The sequence below is a fragment of the Oncorhynchus keta genome, chromosome 10 (assembly GCF_023373465.1).
Source record: "Oncorhynchus keta strain PuntledgeMale-10-30-2019 chromosome 10, Oket_V2, whole genome shotgun sequence".
In the NCBI taxonomy this organism is placed as follows: Eukaryota; Metazoa; Chordata; class Actinopteri; order Salmoniformes; family Salmonidae; genus Oncorhynchus; species Oncorhynchus keta.
In genome coordinates this window covers 72324041-72351300 of record NC_068430.1, presented here as the reverse complement: position 1 = coordinate 72351300, position 27260 = coordinate 72324041, and the positions used below count along the sequence as shown (strand labels likewise).

The following is a 27260-nucleotide window of genomic DNA, read 5'->3' as shown; positions in this document are numbered from 1 at the left end:
GATACTGTATTAGTGAAACATTTTCCTATAAATGTAAGCCTTCTGCTCCACATATTCAGCACCTAGGCCTAGTGATATCTTGACATCTTCATTTAAAAAAATGCTATTGCTAGAAATTCTTCTAATAAATAATTTTAAGGAAAACTAGTAGAAATTTATAGAAAATGTCGATTTCCAGCTTTGTATTTGACAAATATGACACTGTTTCAATGCAAGCTCGGTGCCGTTTTTCTCCCATTCTCCGGTTCGCAATGCGCGTGCGCTCTGCATCCATCTGTGTACCGTGTACCACACATCGAGGAATTTGTAAGCTTAAATAAAGATGCTCAACGTCTCGGCTCCGTGGTGCCTTCGTATCGGCGAAACTGATTTATCCTGAAAGGAAAACAAGAGCAGAACTCAATATAGGATTTTAACGCACCTTCCACAACCCATTAAACTCAAAGTGTATCATAAATCAATTCCAGCTATGGAATTGAAGAAATCCATTTCTGATACCGAGCGCTCATTGAAGAGCTACGGCTCTGTATCGGAAACGGAATGGACAAAAGACAAAGGTGAGCGTCATTCATTGCAAAGTAACGTTTTGGCCTGTTATAGTGGTTATTGCTCTGTGCAGAATAAAGCATGTGGTTTCAGATAGAGGATGTTGCGATGCAAAACAACACCCGTTAATTGCAATGAGTCCGTGCATCTTTATTGTTGCCTGAATGTCATTCCCAGTGCCTTGAAAATGGACTGGAGACATCTCCATGCATGAGCTTTGCTTTCAATGCATTTTGGAGGTGCATTTGACCAGTTATTCACTGATAATAACCATATCATTACTATTTGAGAAGATCTTTCTCATTTACAATAGCTTACCCACTGTATTAACAGTATATATTACAATAGCACAAAGGAGAGGAGCCCCGAAATGTATACACATATGTAATGTCCCATATCTACTAGCCTATTTCCATAACACTAAAGAAGGACTGACATATGCCCAGCTCTTCACTTTCAGCTGAGTGTACATTCCAAAGTTGTCTGACTGGGTCTTCTAATATATTGAACTGCACCCCTTCCAGTCGATGGATGCAGCAGGGTAGAACAAGCTAGAAACCTACCTGCCGGGCTGTGAGTGTGTGAGTCAATACCAGCATCACCAGCACTGATACCAGCAGGAAAGATGATATAAACAAACAGTAGAGACAGGCAAGAGATTTTCATCCTCCTCGTTTTCATCCTTTTTTTATCAGTAAGATATCAATGCATTATAGATAAATGTTTCAGTAATGTTGTTTATATGACATGCCATGTTCATTGTTCTTAATTTTACTGGTATCTACTTGTGATATTATAGGTAGGCTAGGCTAGTGCCACGAAGCTGTCATCAGAGCAGTATGATATATGTCTAATAATACAGACATAAAGAGGGTCAGAGGTGAGAGGTCAGAGGTCAGGATTGACATAGTCCTAACAAGAGGTCATATTGTGTGCTTTATGTAACCAGAGATCCACAGCAGGGAATCCTGTCATGAGTCAGCCTCATACACCTACGGGGTTAAGTTCAATATTCACATGACTTATACTGGTAGTCATGTTCCACTGTCTTATTTTGTGTAGGGCTGTCTGTGTGACATCTGTATAGGCCTAATTGCAATTATGAGTGTTTATCTGCATTCAGATGCTCACAGTGTCTTCCTGTGCTATTTGACCATAACAGCCTGAATCAAACTTTCAACAGAAATCAGCCCATTGGATCTTGGAATAATATATTCTTTGAGTGTCCTCTTCATTAGTTCCATTGTTAGAATAGGAATGAAAAAGAGAGACGAGAGGAGAGTGGGGTGCAGAAAGTCCGAGATGAATTCTTCAGCTCATGAATATGAATAGAATAAGACTGCACCCCCCCACACACACACACACAGAGACAGACACACACACACTTATTCATCATTCCCTTCCCTGGTTCCTCCTTGTGTGTTACAACTTTCAACTTCCATCTGTGTTGGGAGACGCATAGCTGGATACTAAAACACAGTGGGGAACATTACGATTAACACAGTACTTCTGGGCCCTGTTCATTAGGAGGAAAGCAGACTGGAACAGGGAGGGGCTACCAGACTTTGTACAATAAGAAAAGCTCATGTTCGTTATCCATTACAAACCCTTTTTTTTTTTAAATCCATTGCATGCCCGAATGAACATAACCCTGAAGTGGCTGCTACGCAGATAATATTCACATTACAGCTCTGCTTCTCCTCATCAAGCAGACATCTGTCCACCCTCCTCCTTCTGTCAAGGCTCTCATTATGCTGATCAGTCGATTGATAAACAGATGTTCAGGCTATTGATTAGGCAGCTTGTTGTAATGCAATTAGTTTGATTACATTGGGTTAATAACTAGCTTGGCTCTGCCAGTGATGACAGTGAAGCTACATTGATAGGGAAGCCTGGTATTTCTTCTAATAGTGACTGTGGGGGCTGGGGAGGATCAAATGATGCTGTTACTGTATAGATTTAGAGCTGGATTCAATCCGTATCGCGGAAGATCTGCATTAAAATGTCAAGGTATTTTCCGATTGAGCCGACGTATTACCACGAACGCGGGAACATTGCCTTTAAATTTCAGCTATACGAGTTATTATTATTTGGGCTTTTGCTTTTGGATACAGTTCTATCTGTAGACCACACTGTGTCTGTTTCCCTGTAGTGGGTTTAGCACGATTCTTACTTTTATCTTTCAATGCTGCCTTCCATGGTGCCCACACTAGCATACCATGAAGAATGCACGCCCAATACATTGCTTCATACTAATTGTTATGGTGCTTTGTGCGTTGGAACAGAGCCTCAGCCTTCCATACTTAACATTTATCATGTATCCAGGAGTTTATCTGAAGACCCCCATGAGCAGTATCTTCCTCCTCTCTAACCCTGCTGATGGCTGAATGCGGACTACTGAGTACGGGAGTGTGTGCTGACTGAGTATGTACTGCGTTAAGATAACTTCCTCGGCTCAGAGCAGTCGGCAGTTTAGATCCTTTGTGTGTTATTCATTACAGACCTGGCTCTCTGCCATCATAATGGGCCAGTCAGGATTTTGTGTGGCTCGGTCCTATTGACAGTCAGCAGCAAATTGTGTGTGTGTGTGTGTGTGTGTGTGTGTGTGTGTGTGTGTGTGTGTGTGTGTGTGTGTGTGTGTGTGTGTGTGTGTGTGTGTGTGTGTGTGTGTGTGTGTGTGTGTGTGTGTGTGTGTGTGTGTGTGTGTGTGTGTGTGTGTGTGGTAGAAAGAGTAGCAGGGGAGAGAAAAGTAGAAGGAAGAGAGGGAGAGAAAGACAGAGCAGTGAGGGGTAGAGAGAAAGAATCCACTTGGTATAAATCCTCCACAGTTTACCACACTGTGTTATTGACTGCAGAGACAACTATGTGGGTATCAGCATTGTTTTCATGCTGCGGTTACCACAGCAGGGAAAACACTGGGCCGCTACTTTTTATTCAAGGACTCGACGTTAAGCTAAGCATTGCATCTCATCAGCTATGAACAGTCACAGGATGCAATTTCGATTCTTGTTACATTTCTCTTAGACAAAAACAGTGACTCAAACGAATGTCAAAATCTCATCCAGGCAAAGAAAAACAATAGAGGGACAAAATTGAGGTGACATCATTTTTTGTTAGTTATTTCCAAGATTTGTAACGCCACTACTTTCCCTTTTGTCGATTGTCTTTAAGTGTCCTGCCTCCACATTAGCACCTTGTAAAGGTCTCTGGATGGATAGCATTACCAGTAGTTGGTTGAGGAGTCACAGAACAGTCAGTTCACCATTCTGGACTCGTAGCCTGTCTCTCTCCATAGAGAAAATCTGTCTGGAAGGCCTGTCTCCCAGCAGTACTGTACAGTACGTCCTTCTAACCCTGAGTGAAATATTTATATCCTGCCTAGTGGGGGATGGGAGGCTATAGTTTACAATGGATGTGTCCAAGGTGTGACAGAGGGTAGGTGGTTGCCCCCTAGGCCTATGCCACAGGAGGTTGGTGGAACCTTAATTGGGGAGGACGGGCTCGTGGTTATGACTGGAGCGGAATCAGTGGAATGGTAACAAATACATCAAACACATGGATTCCAGATGTTTAAAGCCATTCCATTTCCGTCGTACTCCGGCTGTCATTATGAGCCGTTCTCCCTTCAGCAGCCTCCTGTGAGTCGTACTCCGGCTGTCATTATGAGCCGTTCTCCCTTCAGCAGCCTCCTGTGAGTCGTACTCCGGCTGTCATTATGAGCCGTTCTCCCTTCAGCAGCCTCCTGTGAGTCGTACTCCGGCTGTCATTATGAGCCGTTCTCCCTACAGTAGCCTCCTGTGAGTCGTACTCCGGCTGTCATTATGAGCCGTTCTCCCTACAGCAGCCCCCTGTGAGTCGTACTCCGGCTGTCATTATGAGCCGTTCTCCCTTCAGCAGCCTCCTGTGAGTCGTACTCCGGCTGTCATTATGAGCCGTTCTCCCTTCAGCAGCCTCCTGTGAGTCGTACTCCGGCTGTCATTATGAGCCGTTCTCCCTACAGCAGCCCCCTGTGAGTCGTACTCCAGCTGTCATTATGAGCCATTCTCCCTTCAGCAGCCTCCTGTGAGTCGTACTCCGGCTGTCATTATGAGCCGTTCTCCCTACAGCAGCCTCCTGTGAGTCGTACTCCAGCTGTCATTATGAGCCGTTCTCCCTACAGCAGCCTCCTGTGAGTCGTACTCCGGCTGTCATTATGAGCCGTTCTCCCTACAGCAGCCTCCTGTGAGTCGTACTCCAGCTGTCATTATGAGCCATTCTCCCTTCAGCAGCCTCCTGTGAGTCGTACTCCAGCTGTCATTATGAGCCGTTCTCCCTACAGCAGCCTCCTGTGAGTCGTACTCCGGCTGTCATTATGAGCCGTTCTCCCTTCAGCAGCCTCCTGTGAGTCGTACTCCAGCTGTCATTATGAGCCGTTCTCCCTACAGCAGCCTCCTGTGAGTCGTACTCCGGCTGTCATTATGAGCCGTTCTCCCTTCAGCAGCCTCCTGTGAGTCGTACTCCGGCTGTCATTATGAGCCGTTCTCCCTACAGCAGCCCCCTGTGAGTCGTACTCCAGCTGTCATTATGAGCCATTCTCCCTTCAGCAGCCTCCTGTGAGTCGTACTCCGGCTGTCATTATGAGCCGTTCTCCCTTCAGCAGCCTCCTGTGAGTCGTACTCCGGCTGTCATTATGAGCTGTTCTCCCTACAGCAGCCTCCTGTGAGTCGTACTCCGGCTGTCATTATGAGCCGTTCTCCCTACAGCAGCCTCCTGTGACCTATGCACTCTATCTGACAATGGTAGCGTGATGATTGTTCTGCGGCTTAGTGCTATTGACTGAAATATGTGTTTATTAAATCAGGTTGCTTTCTTGCTGACATAGGTTACACATTGGAGAAGCCTAGGATTATTGTTAGTAGTGTGTTCAGTTGGTTGACATTGAGATTGCGATGATCATTCAGTTGCTTATGCTGGCTTCACGTGCTGGTGGAAAATGGGAAGTCGTAAGTCTGACATGATAGTGTTGAAGTCGGAACAATTCTTTAACCAATAAGATTTTAGCTAGCTAACATCTCTAATAATAAAGTCAGTTAGCTTATTTAGCATTGACAATATGGTGAAACTAACTACATTCTCCATATTGATAAGGTTGTAATTGTCAAAAACAGATTTGTTGCCATCTTTTGGTTCAAAGGGTGAAAGGTTGTGGTGAAACGTCACAACTCATCAAACAACATTTTCTCCAAGTTTCCCACTAGGAGGGTTATTAAAGTAAAATTTCCCACTAGGAGCTCACGATAACTCCAATAGCACTTGAACGCTGCATTAGTGACTAGCAATATAGGTTTATTATTCCATCAGTTTGCATTTCTATTGGCTTCACTGTGATGCTGTGTCCGGTCTTTGATTGCTATTGGTTGAATAGGTGGCTTTGTGAGGTCATTGGCCCCGGCTCAGGGTGTATTAGTCCAATCGGTGAAGAGTTACTCCAGGTCATTGATCTATGTCAGTACCAGTATCAGATTTCTCTAATTTCTTTGACTTGAGGCCCTTCCCACTGACTGCATCCCAAATGGCTTTCTATTCGCTATATAATGCACTAAATGGGGAATAGGGTGCCTTTTGGGACACAACCACTGCCTTCAAGACATCAACCCTTCAGCCCTTCCAAAGCCTCACTAATACTCAGAGTCAAAGACTCCTTCCATTATGTATTTTTATGCTCTTGATTCAGTGAGCGTCACACCAGAGTGCCTGAGCATCTGGCATCGAATTTAAGGTCGTCAGCTACTTCTTTCTTAGTCATCAGCCATTTTACTAGAACCTTCTATTCCTTTTAGGTGGGTACTGTGAGACACAAGGACACATACCGTAGCTATCGTCTGGACTTGTCTAGGTTTGCCACGAAGCACTTTGACAGTGTGTGAGTGAGTCAGACTTGAAAAAGACAGCTCAAAAGCAATACTGATTTTCATTTAGTCAAGAGAGAAATTCCTGGTGTCATTTACATTTCAGATCATTTACTATGCGTATCTTGTCCCTTGACTTACTCGAGCGTCACATTCATAATTAGGACGCTGGATAGAGCAGGGAGTAGTGTTGTATTACTGTAAAATAAATCTGCCAAACAAGCCTTGGGCATTGTACTGGATAAAGGGAGGGGAATAATAGGCAAGGCTAGACAGTAATGCAGTAATGCTTGGCAGGACCATGTCCATTGTGATTCCATGTACTGCTCTTTAAGTCAGAGGAAGGAGGGAATAGGTCTCCTCTTCAGACTATTTGATGGTGGCAACAATAGAATAGGCCCTTTGGTTCTGAAGTTCAGAAGTAGGTATTGTATTGGTATTTTATGAATGATCTATTGAAATATTTAAGACCGAAATATTTAGAAATCCCTCCCTCCCTTCTCCCAATGTGTTAGAATGATGTAACTCACAATAGTGTTAAAGCACAAAGTTCCCTCTCTCCCACCAGGTCAGTCAGATGTGTCCATGGCGGAGAGCATCATGTCTCCAGATGAGATTGAAGTGGAGATGGCTCGCATCCAGCGCCTCAGGGAGGTGCTGGTAAGGAGGGAGTCCGAACTGCGCTTTATGTGAGTACTGTACAGAGACCATCAACACCACGATACAATAATTACAGACTGAGGCTTTAACCATCCGGTGAATAGGTCAGGGTTCCATAGCCACTGGCAGAACAGTTGAAACTGGAGCAGCAGTACGACCAGGTGGACTAGGGACAGCAAGGAGCCATCAGGCCAGGTAGTCCTGAGGCATTGTCCTGGGGCTCATGTCCTCAGAGAGAGCAAGAAAGAAAGAAAGAAAGAAAGAAAGAAAGAAAGAAAGAAAGAAAGAAAGAAAGAAAGAAAGAAAGAAAGAAAGAAAGAAAGAAAGAAAGAAAGAAAGAAAGAAAGAAAAGAAAGGAGACAGAGAGATCATACTTAAATTCACACAGGACACCGGATAAGACAGGAGAAATATTCCAGATTTAACCGACTGACCCTAGCCCCCCGACAAATGAACTATTGCAGCATAAATACTGGAGGCTGAAACAGGAGGGGTCAGGAGACACGAAGACGTGTTGGATTTGAATAATAGAGAAGCTCATTGGAATAGATACATTGAATTTCCATTTTCTTCCAAGAGTGGGTGAATGTATTATGTACAGTAAAGAGAGTACGTAGACTCTTTGGGACCCTTGAAAATAATGACACCCATACACATAAGCCACTGTACTGTAGAGACTGTATCACCACCACCACCACTGTACTGTAGAGACTATACCATCACTACCACCACTGTACTGTAGAGACTATATCACCACCACTGTACTGTAGAGACTGTATCACCACCACCACTGTACTGTAGAGACTATCACCACCACTACCACCACTGTACTGTAGAGACTATATCATCACTACCACCACTGTACTGTAGAGACTATATCATCACTACCACCACTGTACTGTAGAGACTATCACCACCACTGTACTGTAGAGACTATCACCACCACTACCACCACTGTACTGTAGAGACTATATCATCACCACCACCACTGTACTGTAGAGACTATATCATCACCACAACCACTGTACTGTAGAGACTGTATCACCACCACTGTACTGTCGAGACTATTTAATCACCACCACCACCACTGTACTGTAGAGACTATATCACCACCACCACCACTGTACTGTAGAGACTGTATCACCACCACTGTACTGTAGAGACTATATCATCACTACCACCACTGTACTGTAGAGACTGTATCACCACCACCACCACTGTACTGTAGAGACTGTATCACCACCACCACTGTACTGTAGAGACTATATCATCACTACCACCACTGTACTGTAGAGACTATATCATCACTACCACTGTACTGTAGAGACTATATCATCACTACCACCACTGTACTGTAGAGACTGTATCACCACCACCACTGTACTGTAGAGACTATCACCACCACCACCACTGTACTGTAGAGACTATATCATCACCACCACCACTGTACTGTAGAGACTATATCATCACCACCACCACTGTACTGTAGAGACTGTATCACCACCACCACCACCACTGTACTGTAGAGACTATATCATCACTACCACTGTACTGTAGAGACTATATCATCACTACCACCACCACTGTACTGTAGAGACTGTATCACCACCACCACCACTGTACTGTAGAGACTATATCATCACTACCACCACTGTACTGTAGAGACTATATCATCACTACCACCACTGTACTGTAGAGACTATATCATCACTACCACCACTGTACTGTAGAGACTATCACCACCACTGTACTGTAGAGACTATCACCACCACTACCACCACTGTACTGTAGAGACTATATCATCACCACCACCACTGTACTGTAGAGACTATATCATCACCACAACCACTGTACTGTAGAGACTGTATCACCACCACTGTACTGTCGAGACTATTTCATCACCACCACCACCACTGTACTGTAGAGACTATATCACCACCACCATCACTGTACTGTAGAGACTGTATCACCACCACTGTACTGTAGAGACTATATCATCACTACCACCACTGTACTGTAGAGACTGTATCACCACCACCACCACTGTACTGTAGAGACTGTATCACCACCACCACCACCACTGTACTGTAGAGACTATATCATCACTACCACCACTGTACTGTAGAGACTATATCATCACTACCACTGTACTGTAGAGACTATATCATCACTACCACCACTGTACTGTAGAGACTGTATCACCACCACCACTGTACTGTAGAGACTATCACCACCACCACCACTGTACTGTAGAGACTATATCATCACCACCACCACTGTACTGTAGAGACTATATCATCACCACCACCACTGTACTGTAGAGACTGTATCACCACCACCACCACCACTGTACTGTAGAGACTATATCATCACTACCACTGTACTGTAGAGACTATATCATCACTACCACCACCACTGTACTGTAGAGACTGTATCACCACCACCACCACTGTACTGTAGAGACTATATCATCACTACCACCACTGTACTGTAGAGACTATATCATCACTACCACCACTGTACTGTAGATACTATATCATCACTACCACTGTACTGTAGAGACTATATCATCACTACCACCACCACTGTACTGTAGAGACTATATCATCACTACCACCACTGTACTGTAGAGACTATATCATCACTACCACTGTACTGTAGAGACTATATCATCACTACCACCACTGTACTGTAGAGACTATATCATCACTACCACTGTACTGTAGAGACTATATCATCACTACCACCACCACTGTACTGTAGAGACTATATCATCACTACCCCCACCACTGTGCGGTAGAGACTATATCATCACTACCCCCACCACTGTACGGTAGAGACTATATCATCACTACCACCACTGTACTGTAGAGACTATATCACCACTACCACCACTGTACTGTAGAGACTATACCATCACTACCACTGTACTGTAGAGACTATATCATCACTACCACCACTGTACTGTAGAGACTATATCATCACTACCACCACTGTACTGTAGAGACTATATCATCACTACCACCACCACTGTACTGTAGATACTATATCATCACTACCACCACTGTACTGTAGAGACTATATCACCACCACCACCACCACTGTACTGTAGAGCCTGTATCACCACCACCACCACCACTGTACTGTAGAGACTGTATCACCACCACCACCACTGTACTGTAGAGACTATACCATCACTACCACTGTACTGTAGAGACTATATCATCACTACCACCACTGTACTGTAGAGACTATATCATCACTACCACCACCACTGTACTGTAGATACTATATCATCACTACCACCACTGTACTGTAGAGACTATATCACCACCACCACCACCACTGTACTGTAGAGCCTGTATCACCACCACCACCACCACTGTACTGTAGAGACTGTATCACCACCACCACCACTGTACTGTAGAGACTATACCATCACTACCACTGTACTGTAGAGACTATATCACCACCACCACCACCACTGTACTGTAGAGACTGTATCACCACCACCACCACCACTGTACTGTAGAGACTATATCACCACCACCACCACCACTGTACTGTAGAGCCTGTATCACCACCACCACCACCACTGTACTGTAGAGACTATATCACCACCACCACCACCACTGTACTGTAGAGCCTGTATCACCACCACCACCACCACTGTACTGTAGAGACTGTATCACCACCACCACCACCACTGTACTGTAGAGACTATATCACCACCACCACCACCACTGTACTGTAGAGCCTGTATCACCACCACCACCACCACTGTACTGTAGAGACTATATCACCACCACCACCACCACTGTACTGTAGAGCCTGTATCACCACCACCACCACCACTGTACTGTAGAGACTGTATCACCACCACCACCACCACTGTACTGTAGAGCCTGTATCACCACCACCACCACCACTGTACTGTAGAGACTGTATCACCACCACCACTGTCCTGTAGAGACTATCACCACCACCACTGTGTATCCTGATGATAATGATATTATCCGGATGTAGATGTAGTAAAGCCGTATTTCTGACACTGTGAATAATCAGTTCACTTGATTGCCAGCCTGCTCAATGCCAGTACAGAAAGGAGTTGGCTAAAGCAGAAACAGAAAGGCATCCATGCTATTACAGTGCCTTCAGAAAGTATACACACTTTATACACATTTTGTTGTGTTCCAGCCTGAATGTAAAATGTATTACATTTGTCACTGGCCCACTCACAATACTCCCATAATGTCAAATTAAGAAAAAATGAAAAGCTGAAAATATGTTCAACCCCTTTGTCGTGCCAAGCCTACACAAGTTCAGCAGTTAAACAAGTCACATAATACGTGGCATGGACTCACTCTGTGTGCAATAATAGTGTTTAACATGATTTTTAAATAACTGCCTCATCAGTGTACCCCACACATACAGATAATTGTAAGGTCCCTCAGTCGAGCACTTGAATTTCAAACACAGATTCAACCACAAAGACAAGGGAGGTTTTCCAATGCCTCGCAAAGAATGGCACCTATTGGTAGAGGGGTAAAAATTAAAAAGCAGACATTGAATATCCCTTTGAGCTTGGTGAAACTATTAATTACACGTTGGATGGTGTGTCAAAACACCCAGTCACTACAAAGATGCAGGCATCCTTCCTAACTCAGTTGCCAGCGAGGAAGGAAACCGCTCAGGGATTTCACCATGAGGCCAATGGTGATTTTAAAACAGTTACAGACTTGAATGATGTGATAGCAGAAAACTGAGGATGGATCAACAACACTGTAGTTACTCCACAATACTAACCTAATTGAAAGAGTGAAAAGAAGGAGGCCTGTACAGAATAAAAATGTTCCAAAATATGCATCCTGTTTGCAACAAGGTACTGCAAAAAATGTGGCAAAACAATGAACTTTTCTCCTGAATACAGTGTTATGTTTGGGGCAAATCCAATACAACACATGACAGAGTACCACTCTCCATATTTTCAAGCATAGTGGTGGCTGCATCATGCTATGGTTATGCTTGTAATCGTTAAGGACTGGGGATTTTTCAGGACAAAAAAATAAACTAAATGGAGCTAAGCACAGGCAACATCTTAGTGGAAACCCTGGTTAACTCTGCTTTCCACCAGACACTGTGAGATGAATTGACCCTTCAGCAGGACAATAACGTAAAACACAAGGCCACTTTGACATTACAGAGTATTTTGTGTAGATTCATTTGAATCCATGTTAATCCCACTTTGTAACAACAAAATGTGGAAGAAGTCAAGGGGTGTGAATACTTTCCAAGGGCACTGTGTATTCCCATTTATATCGTATATGACAATTCATTATACTTACATATAATAATGATGATAATAATAATAATAATGTAATGCATTTTTAAAGTGCTTTTCATTATACTGAATATTCTTAAAGTGCATAAAAAAAAATACATGGACCCGGCTAGACAGGGCACCTGAAACAAAGAACCCAGCTGATGCTACAAAAGACAAGGAGCTAGGTCCCGGGGGCGTGGAGGAGCTACACATTCGTCTGATGTGGCTGTCAAAGGTCAGGGAGGAATCAAGCTGTACAGGCAGATTGGAATCTGAGGGGGAGAGAGGAGCGTTCTGTCCTGCAATGATGAGGTGTGTTAACGGTGAGTGCTGGACCTGGTGGGGGGGGTGCCAAGAAGTAGGGCCTCAGTTTTGCTGCTGTTCAGTTGAAGGAAGTTGCTTCATTCGTGCCCTTATCTGCTTACGGCAGGTGTTCAGACGGGCGCTTGCATCATTTTTAGATACAGCTGGGTGTCATCAGCGTAGCACTGCAATCTGATTCCATGCCGGCTGATGACACGACCGAGGGGGACCATGTACAGGACAAACAGGATGGGTCCAAGAACAGATCCTTGTGGGACACCACAATACTCATACTCAGTCCTGTCTGATAGGTAGGAGTGGAACCAGCTCAGAGCTGATCCAGACAGTCCGATGGTGTCCCGGGTGGCGTTCCAGGAGGATGGGGTGGTTGACAGTGTCAAACACTGCTCTTAAGTCCAGGACGATAAGGAGACAGGGAGAGCCTGCAGCCACCATCAGCAGGTCGTTGGTGACCTTATTGGTCTTGTCACGGGGTCAGGTGACCAGATGATCAGAAGTTCATGCTTGATTTTCAGGGGATCTTGGACCACCATATTGTGTCACTATTGAGTTATAAACATTGAGAAAATATACAGTGAAATGTTTTGGTGTGATGGAAAATACAATCAATAGAAACTGGAAAGAGATTGGTGGGAAGTGTGGCTTCATTAGCTTGGATGGCTTCATCAGTGAACAGTGATGCCAATACCTCCAGCTATGTGTGACTCAGACACACACACACACACACACACACACACACACACACACACACACACACACACACACACACACACACACACACACACACACACACACACACACACACACACACACACACACACACACACACACACACACACACACACACACATTCTGTAGCAGATTGAGTGGCAGAGTGCAAAGCCAGCTGGAAGCACCCTTGGCGTCTAGTGAGTGGGTAAACACAAGGCAGATAGGGGATAGTGAGGAGGAGAAAAAAGATGTTGAGGTTGAAAGACAGGAACAAATGAGTGGGTGAGAAATTACAGGTGGTTGAAAGAGCAGAGGGAGAAGAGGCTGAAGAATGGGAACAGGGGAGAAAGAGGGAGCTACAGGAGGTGGAGAGAGATGAAGGGAGGTAGGGAGGATAGTAGGGAGAGGGATGGAGGAAGAGGAGGAAGAGAGGGAGATGAAGAAGAGAGACAGGTAGAGTGGAGGAGGCAGAGGGGGAGAGGGGGAGGTGAGTGATGAAGGGAGGGATGGAGGGAGGGAGGGAGTGAGAGGAGACTGAGGAGGAATGGGGAGAGAGAGATGGAGGGAGGAGGAGGAATGAGAGGTGTTGGGAGCTGGTGGATGAGTCATCAGTCTGATTTACAACAGAGAGACTTAAATCCCTGGTAGCTGTCACAGCGCTGCAGAGAGAAAGGTAGGGATGGATGGAGGGAGGGAAAGGAGGGGAGGATAGGGAGAGAGGGAGGGGGCAGAGAAGAGAGGGGAAAGAGAGAGAGTGAAAGATGGAGGGAGTGAATGATGGAGGGGAGGACAGGGAAGGATGGAGGGATGGATGGGAAGGAGTGGAAAGAGAGAGAAGGAGGGAGGGGAGGTGAAGAACAAGGGATGGAGGGAGGAAGGGGAGGAGAACAGAGGGGGATGACATGACAGAGAGGTACCAGTAGGGTCCTCAGGGTGGGTCTTCAGGACCAGAGGATCTCGTAGAGTAGTGATTCATTCAACACTTTTCATCTGCCTACACTCTTCCCTCAGGGGAGTGTGATGTTATTTTCCCCTAAAGCTTTTATATGTGGATGTTTGCTTTATCTTTTATATTACTGTAAAACACAATTTTTTATAAGATATCTGTCAGTATGACTGCACAGTGTGTTTATGATGTACTGGGCTGCATTGATATATAGTAGGGCATTTTTATGTTAGGAAATGGATAGAGTGGATAGCGGGCCCCATACCTTTCAAATCCTATCCCCTTTCCCCTAGCTCATAGATCTGAAATAACTAGATGAATGCAAATTATGTCAATAGGCCTCCAATAGCCAGGTCACTTGGAAGAACCAAAATGGAACAGGGCCAGAGAGTCACACTGTGCTTTACCCTTCTTAACTGGAATGAATGTTGTTGTCTTTTCAAGGGCGGATGACATCCAACTCTGCAAAGACATCATGAGTCTGAAACAGGAGCTGAGGAAGGTGGTAACTGTACCAGGTAACTAACAGCAACAAATAGAGACAATCACAATCACAACAGTTCCACTGCCCATAGCTATCCTACCAAATAACAGGCAGAAAAATGTACCATATATCAACTATATATCTGAGGTATATATTTTAAAGCAACAAGGCACGAGGGGTGTGGTATAAGGCCAATATACCACGGCTAAGGGCTGTTCTTAGGTGCGACTCAACATGGATTGCCTGGATACAGCCCTTAGCAGTCGTATATTGGCCATATACCACAAACACCCGAGGTGCCTTATTGCTATTATAATAAGGATTGGACCCTTTTTTCCCCCCGCCTAAAATGACATACAAATCTAACTGCCTGTAGCTGAGGACCTGAAACAAGGATATGCATATTCTTGATACCATTTGAAGGAAATACTTTGAAGTTTGTGTAAATCTGAAATTAATGTCGGAAAATATAACACATTAGATCTTGCATCTTTGAAATGCAAGAGAAAGGACAAATGTAATATTCCAGGTTAACTTTTGAATTTGGCCACTAGATGGCAGTAGTGTATGTGCAAAGGTTTAGACTGATTCAATGAACCATTGCATTTCTGTTCAAATTGTTGTATCAATACTGCCAAAATGTGCCTAATTGGTATATTAATATATTTAAGTTCATAATTGTGCACTCTCCTCAAACAATAGCATGGTATTATTTCACTGTAATAGCTACTGTAAATTGGACAGGGCAGTTAGATTAACAATCATTTAATCTTTCTGGCCATATCCGATATGTCCTGGGAAATGTTCTTGTTACTTACAACCTCATGCTAATCACATTAGCCTACGTTAGCTCAACCATTCCTGCAGGGGGGGACACTGTTCACGTAGAGGTTAACAAGATTTTAAGCTTTCTGCCCATATCAGATATGTCCTGGGAAATGTTTTTGTTACTTACAACGTTATGCTAATCACATTAGCTCAACCTCCTTGTGGAGTTAGGAACTCCCCTCACCTGGTTGTCTAGGTCTGAATTAAAAGGAAAAAACACCCCGGCACCAATCCTCTAGAGGTGAAACTGGTTACCAACATCATTAGAGCAGTAAAAATAAATGTTTTGCTATAACTGTGATATACCACGACTGTCAGCCAATCAGCATTCAGGGCTCGAACCACCCAAGTTTATCAATAACCATATATCCAGGTAACTAACGGCAACACAGACTTCACAACACCTTCACTGGCTGCCCTCTCCTGTCCTATCGCCATTCCTATCCTCCTGGCAACAGAGAGAAAAATGTACCATATAGTATTAACCATATATAACTACAGCCAAGAAATCCACTTCACCACCCTCCCCTGTCTTATTCTACCCAGCAACATAACAGGGAGAAAAATCCCTCTAGGAAATAGAACAAGCATATCAGGATGTATCCTCAATGTACCCTTAGCTTAGCCAAATTGCTTATGCATGTTGTAGAGCACGTGTCAAACTCATTCCACGGAGGGTCGAGTGTCTGCGGGTTTTCGCTCCCCCCTTGTACTTAATTGATGAATTAAGGTCACTGATTAGTTAGGAACTCCCCTCACCTGGTTGTCTAGGTCTGAATTGAAAGGAAAACACCCCTGCTGTAGTGAGTATAGATCCAAAAATAGGGTAGAGGAGAAAAACTGCTACCGTATGCAGCTACCCGCTACTACATATTGAGGTGATTTGTGGGTAGGTTCACTGCGGTAAAGTAGCCGCACAAGTGATTGTAACTCTCAGGGACATGGGAGAGTTATGAGGGGGGGGGGGTTCTTCCCCTCAGGTAGTTTAGAGTAGGCACAGTCATAATGGCCGCACAGGCACACAAACACATGCATGCATAGCTAACCGTAATGGCTATATGAGCCAATGGTCCATTTCCTGAGACTGTGGCCAAAGATTATTTCAACAAACACTACTTTATTTATACTTTCCTCCACAAATGATGTTATAGGTCTACTTGTGTCCACGGCTGAAAGCAGAGGGAGTCAAATAGCCACTACAACCTCACAACTCTACAACGGCACAGTCTAGAGTTAGCTGTCTAGTCTGGTCCCAGACAGCACAAACAGATCTGGTACCAGGCTAGTTTATCCTTTTACTTGTGAACTTGTGATGACATAGTGACTGGATCTGTATTAGTGATAATCTGGAATCGCAACAAACAAAAACAATGGAATTAATTGTTCATTAGAGCATACATAAAGCCTGCATACTGTACAGATGCCATACTGATTACATAGAAGCTAAATCCAGTACATGATTCATGACCTTCATTGACATTTAGAACACCATTCACACATTCCAAATGAAATCTAATTCCTTACACCATTATGAGTCATAATATACCATACCCTATGTATCAATATGTATGTGACCCAACAAGCTCTTATTACCTCAGTACAGAGAAAGGCCCTGGCCCCTCTGCTTTTCCTTTTCCATTTGACATTCCGATTTCTGCATCCGTCTATGCGTTCCGGGAACACTGTGACTCCAGGGAATGGCTGTACGGATCCAGTTCTATCCCGGTGGGAGAGAAAGAGCTGAGACTGCACTGCACTCCTCTCTTGGCTGGTGCCTCAGCTTTCCCACCTACTATTACTACTGTCAACAACACTGCACACTGTTTTCCATCTATTGCAGTGTGTGTATGTATGTGTGTGTGTGTGTGTGTCTCAGTCTATCACTGGGTCCCACAAGGATGCGTGCTCAGCCCTCTCCTGTACTTCCTGTTCACCCATGACTGCGCAGCCATGCACGCCTCCAACTCAATCATCAACGCACACAACAGTAGTGGGCTTGATTACCAATGATGACGAGACAGCCTAAAGGGAGGAGGGAGCACTCGGAATGTGGTGTCAAGAAAACAACCTCTCACTCAACATCAACAAAACAAAGGAGATGATCATGGACTTCAGGAAACAGCAGAGGGAGCACCCCCCATCCACATCAACGGGACAGTAGTGGAGAAGGTGGAAAGTTTTTAAGTTCCTCGGCTTACACATCATGAACAAACTGAAATGGTCCACCCTCACAGACAGTGGGGTGAAGAAGGCGCAATAACGCTTCTTCAACCTCAGGAGGCTGAAGAAATGTGGATTGTCACCTAAAACCCTCACAAACCTTTACAGGTGCACAATTGAGAGCATCCTGTCGGGCTGTATCACCCACTGGTACGGCAACTGCACCGCCCTCAATTGCAAAGCTCTCCAGAGGGTGTTGCTGTCTGCACAACGCATCACCGGGGGTAAACTACCTGCCCTCCAGGACACCTGCAGCACCCGATGTCACAAGAAGGCCAAAAAGATCATCAAGGACAACCACCTGAGCCACTGCCTGTTCACCACGCAACCATCCAGAAGGCGAGGTCAGTACAAGTGCATCAAAGCTGGGACTGAGAGACTGAAAAACAGCTTCTATCTCAAGGCCATCAGACTGTTAAACAGTAATAACTAATACAGAGAAGCTGCTGCCTACATACAGACTCAAATCATTAGCCACTTTAATAAATGGATCACTAGTCACTTAAAAAAATATGCCATTTTAATCATGTTTACATATCTTGCATTACTCATCTCACATGTATATACTGTATTTTATACATTTTTTTGCATCTTGCCTATGCCGCTCGGCCATTGCTCATCCATATATTTATATGTACACATTCTTATTCCATCCCTTTACATTTCTGTGTATTAGGTAGTTGTTGTGAAATTGTTAGATTACTCGTTAGATATTACTGCACTGTCAGAACTAGAAGCACAAGCATCTTGCTACACTCGCATTAACATCTGCTTACCATGTGTATGTGACCAATAAATTTGATTTGATTTCAGTGTGAAGGTCAGGGGAATAACGTCGAAATCCTTTCCAGGGAATTGGATACAGAGTTTATGACTATACGACTGCTTATGCAAATTAACCCATTGGGCTCTGGTCAAAAGTATTGTCCTGTGTAGGGCATAAGGTAACATTTGAGATTAATTCCATTAATATACGACTGCTTATGCAAATTCCCCCATTCAGACAGGACATCGCATCATTAAACAGCATTTACATATTTTGTCTCCCAATTAGTTCTCATGAATTAAACACGAGGAGGACTATTTAAGAATCTAAATATCTAGGACTATTCAATCCGCAACGCAGAAGTTCAGCTTTACAGCATGATTGAAATTTAAAGGCAATGTCCCGCTTTGGCAGAGACTGCATTCACGGTATCACAGCATATGTTGGCTCAACTGGAAATCACCTTTACATTTCCATCACTTGAGCTTTACAGATTGAATAGGGTCCCTACGGTTTGTGATGTGAATCACTATTTGGTAGCATGCGCTGCCTTCCCAGGAAGTTTCCTCTTCCCCTGTAGCTCAGTATCTAACAAATGTTGTATCAGTTGAGAAATGTATTTAATATAAGATAAAAATATAATTTTTAGTTTGATATAAAACATCTATCACCTTTCAAATCTAACCCCCTCTCTACCTCCCTTCTATCCCCTTCCCTCTCTCCTTCCTCCAGAGAAAGAGAAGACCAAGAAACAGAGACAGTGGGAGGAGGAGTTGATCCTGAAAATCCATAAACTGGTGCAGAAGAGGGATTTCCTAGTGGACGATGCAGAGGTGGAGAGATTAAGGTAGAACTGTGGTCCGAGGGAGCTGGAGGGAGGGAGATGGAGGGAGGGAGAGAGGGAGAGGGAGGGAGAGAGGGAGAGGGAGGGAGATGGAGAGAGGGAGGGAGATGGATGGAGGGAGCGAGGGAGGGAGAGAGTTGGAGAGAGGGAGCTGGAGAGAGGGAGGGAGCTGGAGAAAGGGAAGTGGGGGGAGGGAGGGAGATGGAGAGAGGGAGGTGGAGGGAGGGGGGGAGGTGGAGAGATTAAGGTATAACTGTGGTCCGAGGGAGGTGGAGGGAGAGAGTTGGAGAGAGGGAGAGAGATGGAGAGAGGGAGGTGGAGGGAGGGGGCTGGAGAGAGGGAGGGGGTTGGAGAGAGGGAGCTGGAGAGAGGGAGGGAGCTGGAGAGAGGGAGGGGGAGGGAGGGAGGGAGGGGGAGCGGGAGAGAGAGAGAGGGAGGGAGCTAGAGAGAGAGGGAGGGAGCTAGAGAGAGGGAGGGAGCTGGAGAGAGGGAGGTGGAGGGAGAGAGCTGGAGAGAGGGAGGTGGAGGGAGCGAGGGAGCTGGAGAGAGGGAGGTGGAGGGAGGGAGGGATCTGGAGAAAGGGAGGGAGATGGGGAGAGAGAGCTGGAGAGAGAGAGCTGAGAGAGAGAGGGAGATGGAGAGAGGGAGATGGAGGGAGGGAGAGAGGGAGGTGGAGGGAGGGAGGGAGAGAGGGAGATGGAGGGAGGGAGAGAGCTGGAGAGAGGGAGGTGGAGGGAGCGAGGGAGCTGGAGAGAGGGAGGTGGAGGGAGGGAGGGATCTGGAGAAAGGGAGGGAGATTGGGAGAGAGAGCTGGAGAGAGAGAGCTGAGAAAGGGAGGGAGATGGAGAGAGGGAGATGGAGGGAGGGAGGGAGGGAGGGAGGGAGGGAGCTGGATAGAGGGAGGGAGAGAGCTGGAGAAAGGGAGGAAGATGGAGAGAGGGAGGTGGAGAGAGGGAGGGAGGTGGAGAGATTAAGGTATAACTGTGGTCTGAGGGATGTGGAGGGAGAGAGCTGGAGAGAGGGAGGGTGATAAGAGAGCGAGGGAGGGATCTGGAGAGAGGGAGGGAGGGAGATGGAGAGAGGGTGATGGAGAGAAGGAGGGAGCTGGAGAGAGCGAGGGTGGAGATGGAGGTGGCGGGAGGGAGGGAGCTAGAGGGCGGGAGGGAGCTAGAGGGAGGGAGGTGGAGGGAGAATGCTGGAGAGAGGGAGGGAGCTGGAGAGAGGGAGGGAGCTGGAGAGAGGACGGGAGATGGAGAGAGGGAGGTGGAGAGATTACGGTCTAACCTCCAGACAGTCTGAGGGAGGTGGAGAGAGGGAGGGGGAGGGAGGGAGCTGGAGAGAGAGAGAGGGAGGGAGCGAGCTAGAGAGAGAGGGAGGGAGCTAGAGAGAGGGAGGGATCTGGAGAGAGGGAGGGAGGGAGATGGAGAGAGGGTGATGGAGAGAAGGAGGGAGCTGGAGAGAGCGAGGGTGGAGATGGAGGTGGCGGGAGGGAGGGAGCTAGAGGGCGGGAGGGAGCTAGAGGGAGGGAGGTGGAGGGAGAATGCTGGAGAGAGGGAGGGAGCTGGAGAGAGGGAGGGAGCTGGAGAGAGGGAGGTGGAGAGATTACGGTCTAACTGCCAGACAGTCTGAGGGAGGTGGAGAGAGGGAGGGAGCTGGAGAGAGAGAGAGGGAGGGAGCTAGAGAGAGAGAGGGAGGGAGCTAGAGAGAGGGAGGGAGCTGGAGAGAGGGAGGTGGAGGGAGAGAGCTGGAGAGAGGGAGTTGGAGGGAGGGAGAGAGGGAGATGGAGGGAGGGAGAGAGCTGGAGAGAGGGAGGTGGAGGGAGCGAGGGAGCTGGAGAGAGGGAGGTGGAGGGAGGGAGGGATCTGGAGAAAGGGAGGGAGATGGGGAGAGAGAGCTGGAGAGAGAGCTGAGAGAGGGAGGGAGATGGAGAGAGGGAGATGGAGGGAGGGAGGGAGGGAGCTGGATAGAGGGAGGGAGAGAGCTGGAGAAAGGGAGGAAGATGGAGAGAGGGAGGTGGAGGGAGGGAAGAAGGTGGAGAGATTAAGGTATAACTGTGGTCTGAGGGATGTGGAGGGAGAGAGCTGGAGAGAGGGAGGGTGATAAGAGAGGGAGGGAGGGATCTGGAGAGAGGGAGGGAGGGAGATGGAGAGAGGGTGGAGAGAAGGAGGGAGATGGAGAGAGCGAGGGTGGAGATGGAGGTGGCGGGAGGGAGGGAGCTAGAGGGCGGGAGGGAGCTAGAGGGAGGGAGGTGGAGGGAGAATGCTGGAGAGAGGGAGGGAGCTGGAGAGAGGGAGGGAGCTGGAGAGAGGACGGGAGCTGGAGAGAGGACGGGAGATGGAGAGAGGGAGGTGGAGAGATTACGGTCTAACCTCCAGACAGTCTGAGGGAGGTGGAGAGATTACGGTCTAACTGCCAGACAGTCTGAGGGAGGTGGAGAGATTACGGTCTAACTGCCAGACAGTATGAGGGATGTGACACATGACCACAGTTCAACTCCTTATCATCTTCATTTCCTCTTCTACCTAGGCTTCTGTCTTGGTCCCCCTTGGTCTCTCACTTACTCCCCATCCTCTGCCTGCTATCTTGGTCCCCCTTGGTCTCTCACTTACTCCCCATCCTCTGCCTGCTATCTTGGTCCCCCTTGGTCTCTCACTTACTCCCCATCCTCTGCCTGCTATCTTGGTCCCCCTTTATTTGACATGGAGATTACTTACATACAGTTGATATGAGATCACAGTGTCATTCAGTGAATGTATGTATGGAGTATTGAGGATACTGAGAAGTAAATGGACAGATTGCGAGACATTCTTGGAAACAAAGCTATTTTGTGTGCCGTAAATAGTCACCAACTTTATGGAATAGGAGTATGGTCACAAGGTATATTACAGTCTGGAAAGTGACAACTGTTTAGGGGCAAATGCTTTGGTACGTACGTATGGGGGTATTCTACAGACTATGTGACGTTTTGCCATTGAGTGACTGTCTGTCTGTAACCACTGACTCTAACCCATATCCTCTCTACAGGGAGCAGGAGGAGGACAAGGAGATGGCTGAGTTCCTGAGACAGAAGCTGATGCCTCTGGAGAAGCTGGCCAGAGAAGCTGCCCAAAGTGAGTAGTATTCTTCATACAAAACGCACATTAGTACACAATCAATAGCTCAAATTCAAGTTTGTTTATGAGTCACAGACATGATACACGTGTAGGACACAGTGCAATGAAATGCTTACAGGTTCCCTCTCTTGACAATGCAACACCAACATGGTCATGGTCACAGTGGCCTTGATGAAAACACTCAAGTACGTATTAAAAGCACACATACAGTAAAGTTGTGGATATGGTGTAATACCAAGCAGATGAGTTCTGTCATCTCCAGAGTCACAGACCATGAGTGGCCCTGACTGTCATACAGTTTCACACCGGGCACACTGGCTCTGTCACATTAGGTCAAGACCGAGATAAAATCAAGAGGCAACAAGGGACAAGCCACGTAATGGAATTAATGTGATAACAGCCAATTCAAATCCTATCAGAATATCAATTCTAGAACAGAGTCTTAGTTGTTATGGTGTTGATTTCATCTAATCATGGCTAGGACTTCATTCAAACAGAGTCGAAGATGGGAATCGTAGAGAAATGGCTGGGCCTTTTTCATCTCCATCTAAAACCACAGAGAACGTGTCCAAATGTGCACCCCTATACGAGTCTCTGGTAGGAGTGCAAAAAGTAGTGCACTGTTGGGAACAGGGTGCCCCATGACATCTCAGATTTGCCCATACTCTCTTACCCTAGATCCCCAGAAGCCCAAGAGACTCCCTGGTCCTCCGCCCAGCAAGCCGTCCGTCATCAAGTCCATCACCATCATCAAGGACTGCTGCGGAGCCACCCAGTGTTGTATCATGTAACCGTGGTTACAGAGGAGTGGAGGACAGTACACTCTCCCATTCACAGCACCACCCTAGTAAACAACAACACAGTCACACTGTACATCTGTCACCTGACCTGGTCTCTTGGTGTCATATCACCTATCGTTACATCATTTCCTGTGATCCAGAGAACCCTGGTGCAACATGGACGCCCATATAGAGGTGATAGATGGACAGGCCTGGCCACATGTAAATAATGGAATAACAGAAATGTAAATGAAATATGTGGCACTATATAATGTTAAAAGGCAATTGGAAATGGAATATATGGGACGTGTACAGTATTGTAAGCAATACACCAATTTATATTGATTTAGGGACTCATTACATCCCTCTTGAAACATTCTTCAGAGATCAATAATGACATATATTCCTCAGATTTATAAGCACAACGTCCCATACCCAACCACAAACGCATCATACCAAGGTTCTCTGTCCACCAGGAAATGGCATCATGACTTAATTGTTATTGACTTTGTCATTTTGAATAACGGGTATTTACTGGATGCTTCCATTCCAACCCTTTAACGGAACAACTAGAACTCCTCTCAGACTTGGGACTGTATGCTTACCAGGGTGGGGTCAATTCCATTCCAACCCTTTAACGGAACAACTAGAACTCCTCTCAGACTTAGGACTGTATGCTTACCAGGGTGGGGTCAATTCCATTCCAACCCTTTAACAGAACAACTAGAACTCCTCTCAGACTTAGGACTGTATGCTTACCAGGGTGGGGTCAATTCCTTTCCAACCCTTTAACGGAACAACTAGAACTCCTCTCAGACTTGGGACTGTATGCTTACCAGGGTGGGGTCAATTCCATTCCAACCCTTTAACGGAACAACTAGAACTCCTCTCAGACTTAGGACTGTATGCTTACCAGGGTGGGGTCAATTCCATTCCAACCCTTTAACGGAACAACTAGAACTCCTCTCAGACTTAGGACTGTATGCTTACCAGGGTGGGGTCAATTCCATTCCAATCCAGTCAATTACTTACCGAATTACCAGATTTGAAAATGAATTGATCCAACCCTGATGCTTGCTCTGGAACTGTAGATTATGAAACACTTCACTCACTGCAGTACATTTTCTATCCCTTTATTGTAAAAGTATACTTCCTATATAAACAGTATTGCTGAACACAGTTGCTATGATACCATTTATATTGGCAAGCTGCAACAATCGCATGATTGAGTTATTTTGTTTTTCTATGATGTACATTAACGTATCAATAACCAGCCAGTATACACACGCATTTATGTTGCTAAGGCAAAGTCAGCCTTACAACTGGTCATTCTTATCTTCACCAAAACATACTGGTAGTTATTACCATGGTATCACTACAATATTATTCATGATTACAATGAATAAGTATAGCAAAGGAAAACAATTAGCGTCATACTACGAGTCTTGCAATTTCTACGGCAAAACAAGAAGAGGTGAATGCAATTATTTATTTGTACATGCCTTTGTTAAGATTCTGGAAAAGAAAGTGTTTGTTGGAATCTACTGTTTGTAGAAGATTAGGGAGTCCTGTTCAACAAAGTGACCCTCTACCTTTGGGTAGATCTCGGAAGTATTTTTCTTGACTCATCAAGTCCTTCTCCTTGCTTCCATCGGAGGTTTTGAGAAGCAAAGAATTGAGGAAAACACTGAGACTCATCCCTTAACTTTGTTCTGTAGTATATTAGTGATGCTTTAATGTCCAAATTGAACAATATGCATAAAATGAGCCGAAATTACCTGTACATATACAGTACCAGTCAAAAGTTTAGACACACCTACTCAAAAGTTTTATTTTTATTTGTACTATTTTCTACATTGTAGAATAATAGCGAAGACATCATACCTATGACATAACACATATGGAGTCATGTAGTAACCAAAAAACAATTATTAAATCAAAATACACTGCTCACAAAAATAAAGGGAACACTTAAACAACACAATGTAACTCCAAGTCAATCACACTTCTATGAAATCAAACTGTCCACTTAGGAAGCAACACTGATTGACAATAGATTTCACATGCTGTTGTGCAAATGGAATAGACAACAGGTGGAAATTATAGGAAATTAGCAAGACACCCCCAATAAAGGAGTGGTTCTGCAGGTGGTGACCACAGACCACTTCTCAGTTTCTATGCTTCCTGGCTGATGTTTTGGTCACTTTTGAATGCTGGCGGTGCTTTCACTCTAGTGGTAGCATGAGACGGAGTCTACAACCCACACAAGTGGCTCAGGTAGTGCAGCTCATCCAGGATGGCACATCAATGCGAGCTGTGGCAAGAAGGTTTGCTGTGTCTGTCAGCGTAGTGTCCAGAGCATGGAGGCGCTACCAGGAAACAGGCCAGTACATCAGGAGACGTGGAGGAGGCCGTAGGAGGGCAACAACCCAGCAGCAGGACCGCTACCTCCGCCTTTGTGCATGGAGGAGCACTGCCAGAGCCCTGCAAAATGACCTCCAGCAGGCCACAAATGTGCATGTGTCTGCTCAAATGGCCAGAAACAGACTCCATGAGGGTGGTATGAGGGCCCGACATCCACAGGTGGGGGTTGTGCTTAAAGCCCAACACCGTGCAGTACGTTTTTCATTTGACAGAGAACACCAAGATTGGCAAATTCGCCACTGGCACCCTGTGCTCTTCACAGATGAAAGCAGGTTCACACTGAGCCCATGTAACAGACGTGACAGTCTGGAGACGCCATGGAGAACGTTCTGCTGCCTGCAACATCCTCCAGCATGACCGGTTTGGTGGTGGGTCAGTCATGGTGTGGGGTGGCATTTCTTTGGGGGGCCGCACAGCCCTCCATGTGCTCGCCAGAGGTAGCCTGACTGCCATTAGGTACCGAGATGAGATCCTCAGACCCCTTGTGAGACCATATGCTGGTGCGGTTGGCCCTGGGTTCCTCCTAATGCAAGACAATGCTAGACCTCATGTGGCTGGAGTGTGTCAGCAGTTCCTGCAAGAGGAAGGCATTGATGCCATGGACTGGCCCGCCCGTTCCTCAGACCTGAATCCAATTGAGCACATCTGGGACATCATGTCTCGCTCCATCCACCAACGCCACGTTGCACCACAGACTGTCCAGGAGTTGGCGGATGCTTTAGTTCAGGTCTAGGAGGAGATCCCTCAGGCGACCATCCGCCACCTCGTCAGGAGCATGCCCAGGCATTGTAGGGAAGTCATACAGGCACGTGGAGGCCACACACACTATTGGGCCTCATTTTGACTTGTTTTAAGGACATTACATCAAAGTTGGATCAGCCTGTAGTGTGGTTTTCCACTTTAATTTTGAGTGTGACTTCAAATACAGACCTCTGTGGGTTGATACATTTTATTTCCATTGATAATTTGTGTGATTTTGTCAGCACATTCAACTATGTAAAGAAAAAAGTATTTAATAAGAATATTTCATTCATTCAGATCTAGGATGTGTTATTTTAGTGTTCCCTTTTTCTTTCAGCAATGTATATTTTATATTCTTCATGGTTGCCACTCTTTGTCTTGACAGCTTTGCACACGCTATGAATTCTCTCAACCAGCTTCATGAGAATGTATTTCAATTAACAGGTGTGCCTTGTTAAAAGATAATTTGTGGAATTTCTTTCCTTCTTAATGCGTTTGAGCCAATCCCTTTTGCTGTGACAAGGTAGGGGTGGTATACAGAAGATAGCCCTATTTGGTGAAAGACCAAGTCCATATTATGCCAAGAACAGCTCAAATAAGCAAAGAGAAAGTCCATCATTACAGAGAACAGTCCATCATTACTTTAAGACATTAAGCTCAGTC

The 27260-nt window shown here is 45.7% G+C and overlaps 1 protein-coding gene across 1 annotated transcript; it reads left to right on the top strand.

Moving 5' to 3' along the window:
• The first annotated feature begins 316 nt into the window (after positions 1–316).
• Positions 317–26135, top strand: LOC118377737 (bMERB domain-containing protein 1-like). Its single transcript, XM_052527868.1, has 6 exons — positions 317–557; positions 7003–7123; positions 14843–14916; positions 19429–19543; positions 22565–22650; positions 23332–26135. Exons 1-6 carry the CDS (start codon positions 470–472, stop codon positions 23442–23444), a joined length of 597 nt encoding a protein of 198 aa, XP_052383828.1. The 5' UTR covers positions 317–469; the 3' UTR covers positions 23445–26135.
• Positions 26136–27260: the final 1125 nt, after the last annotated feature.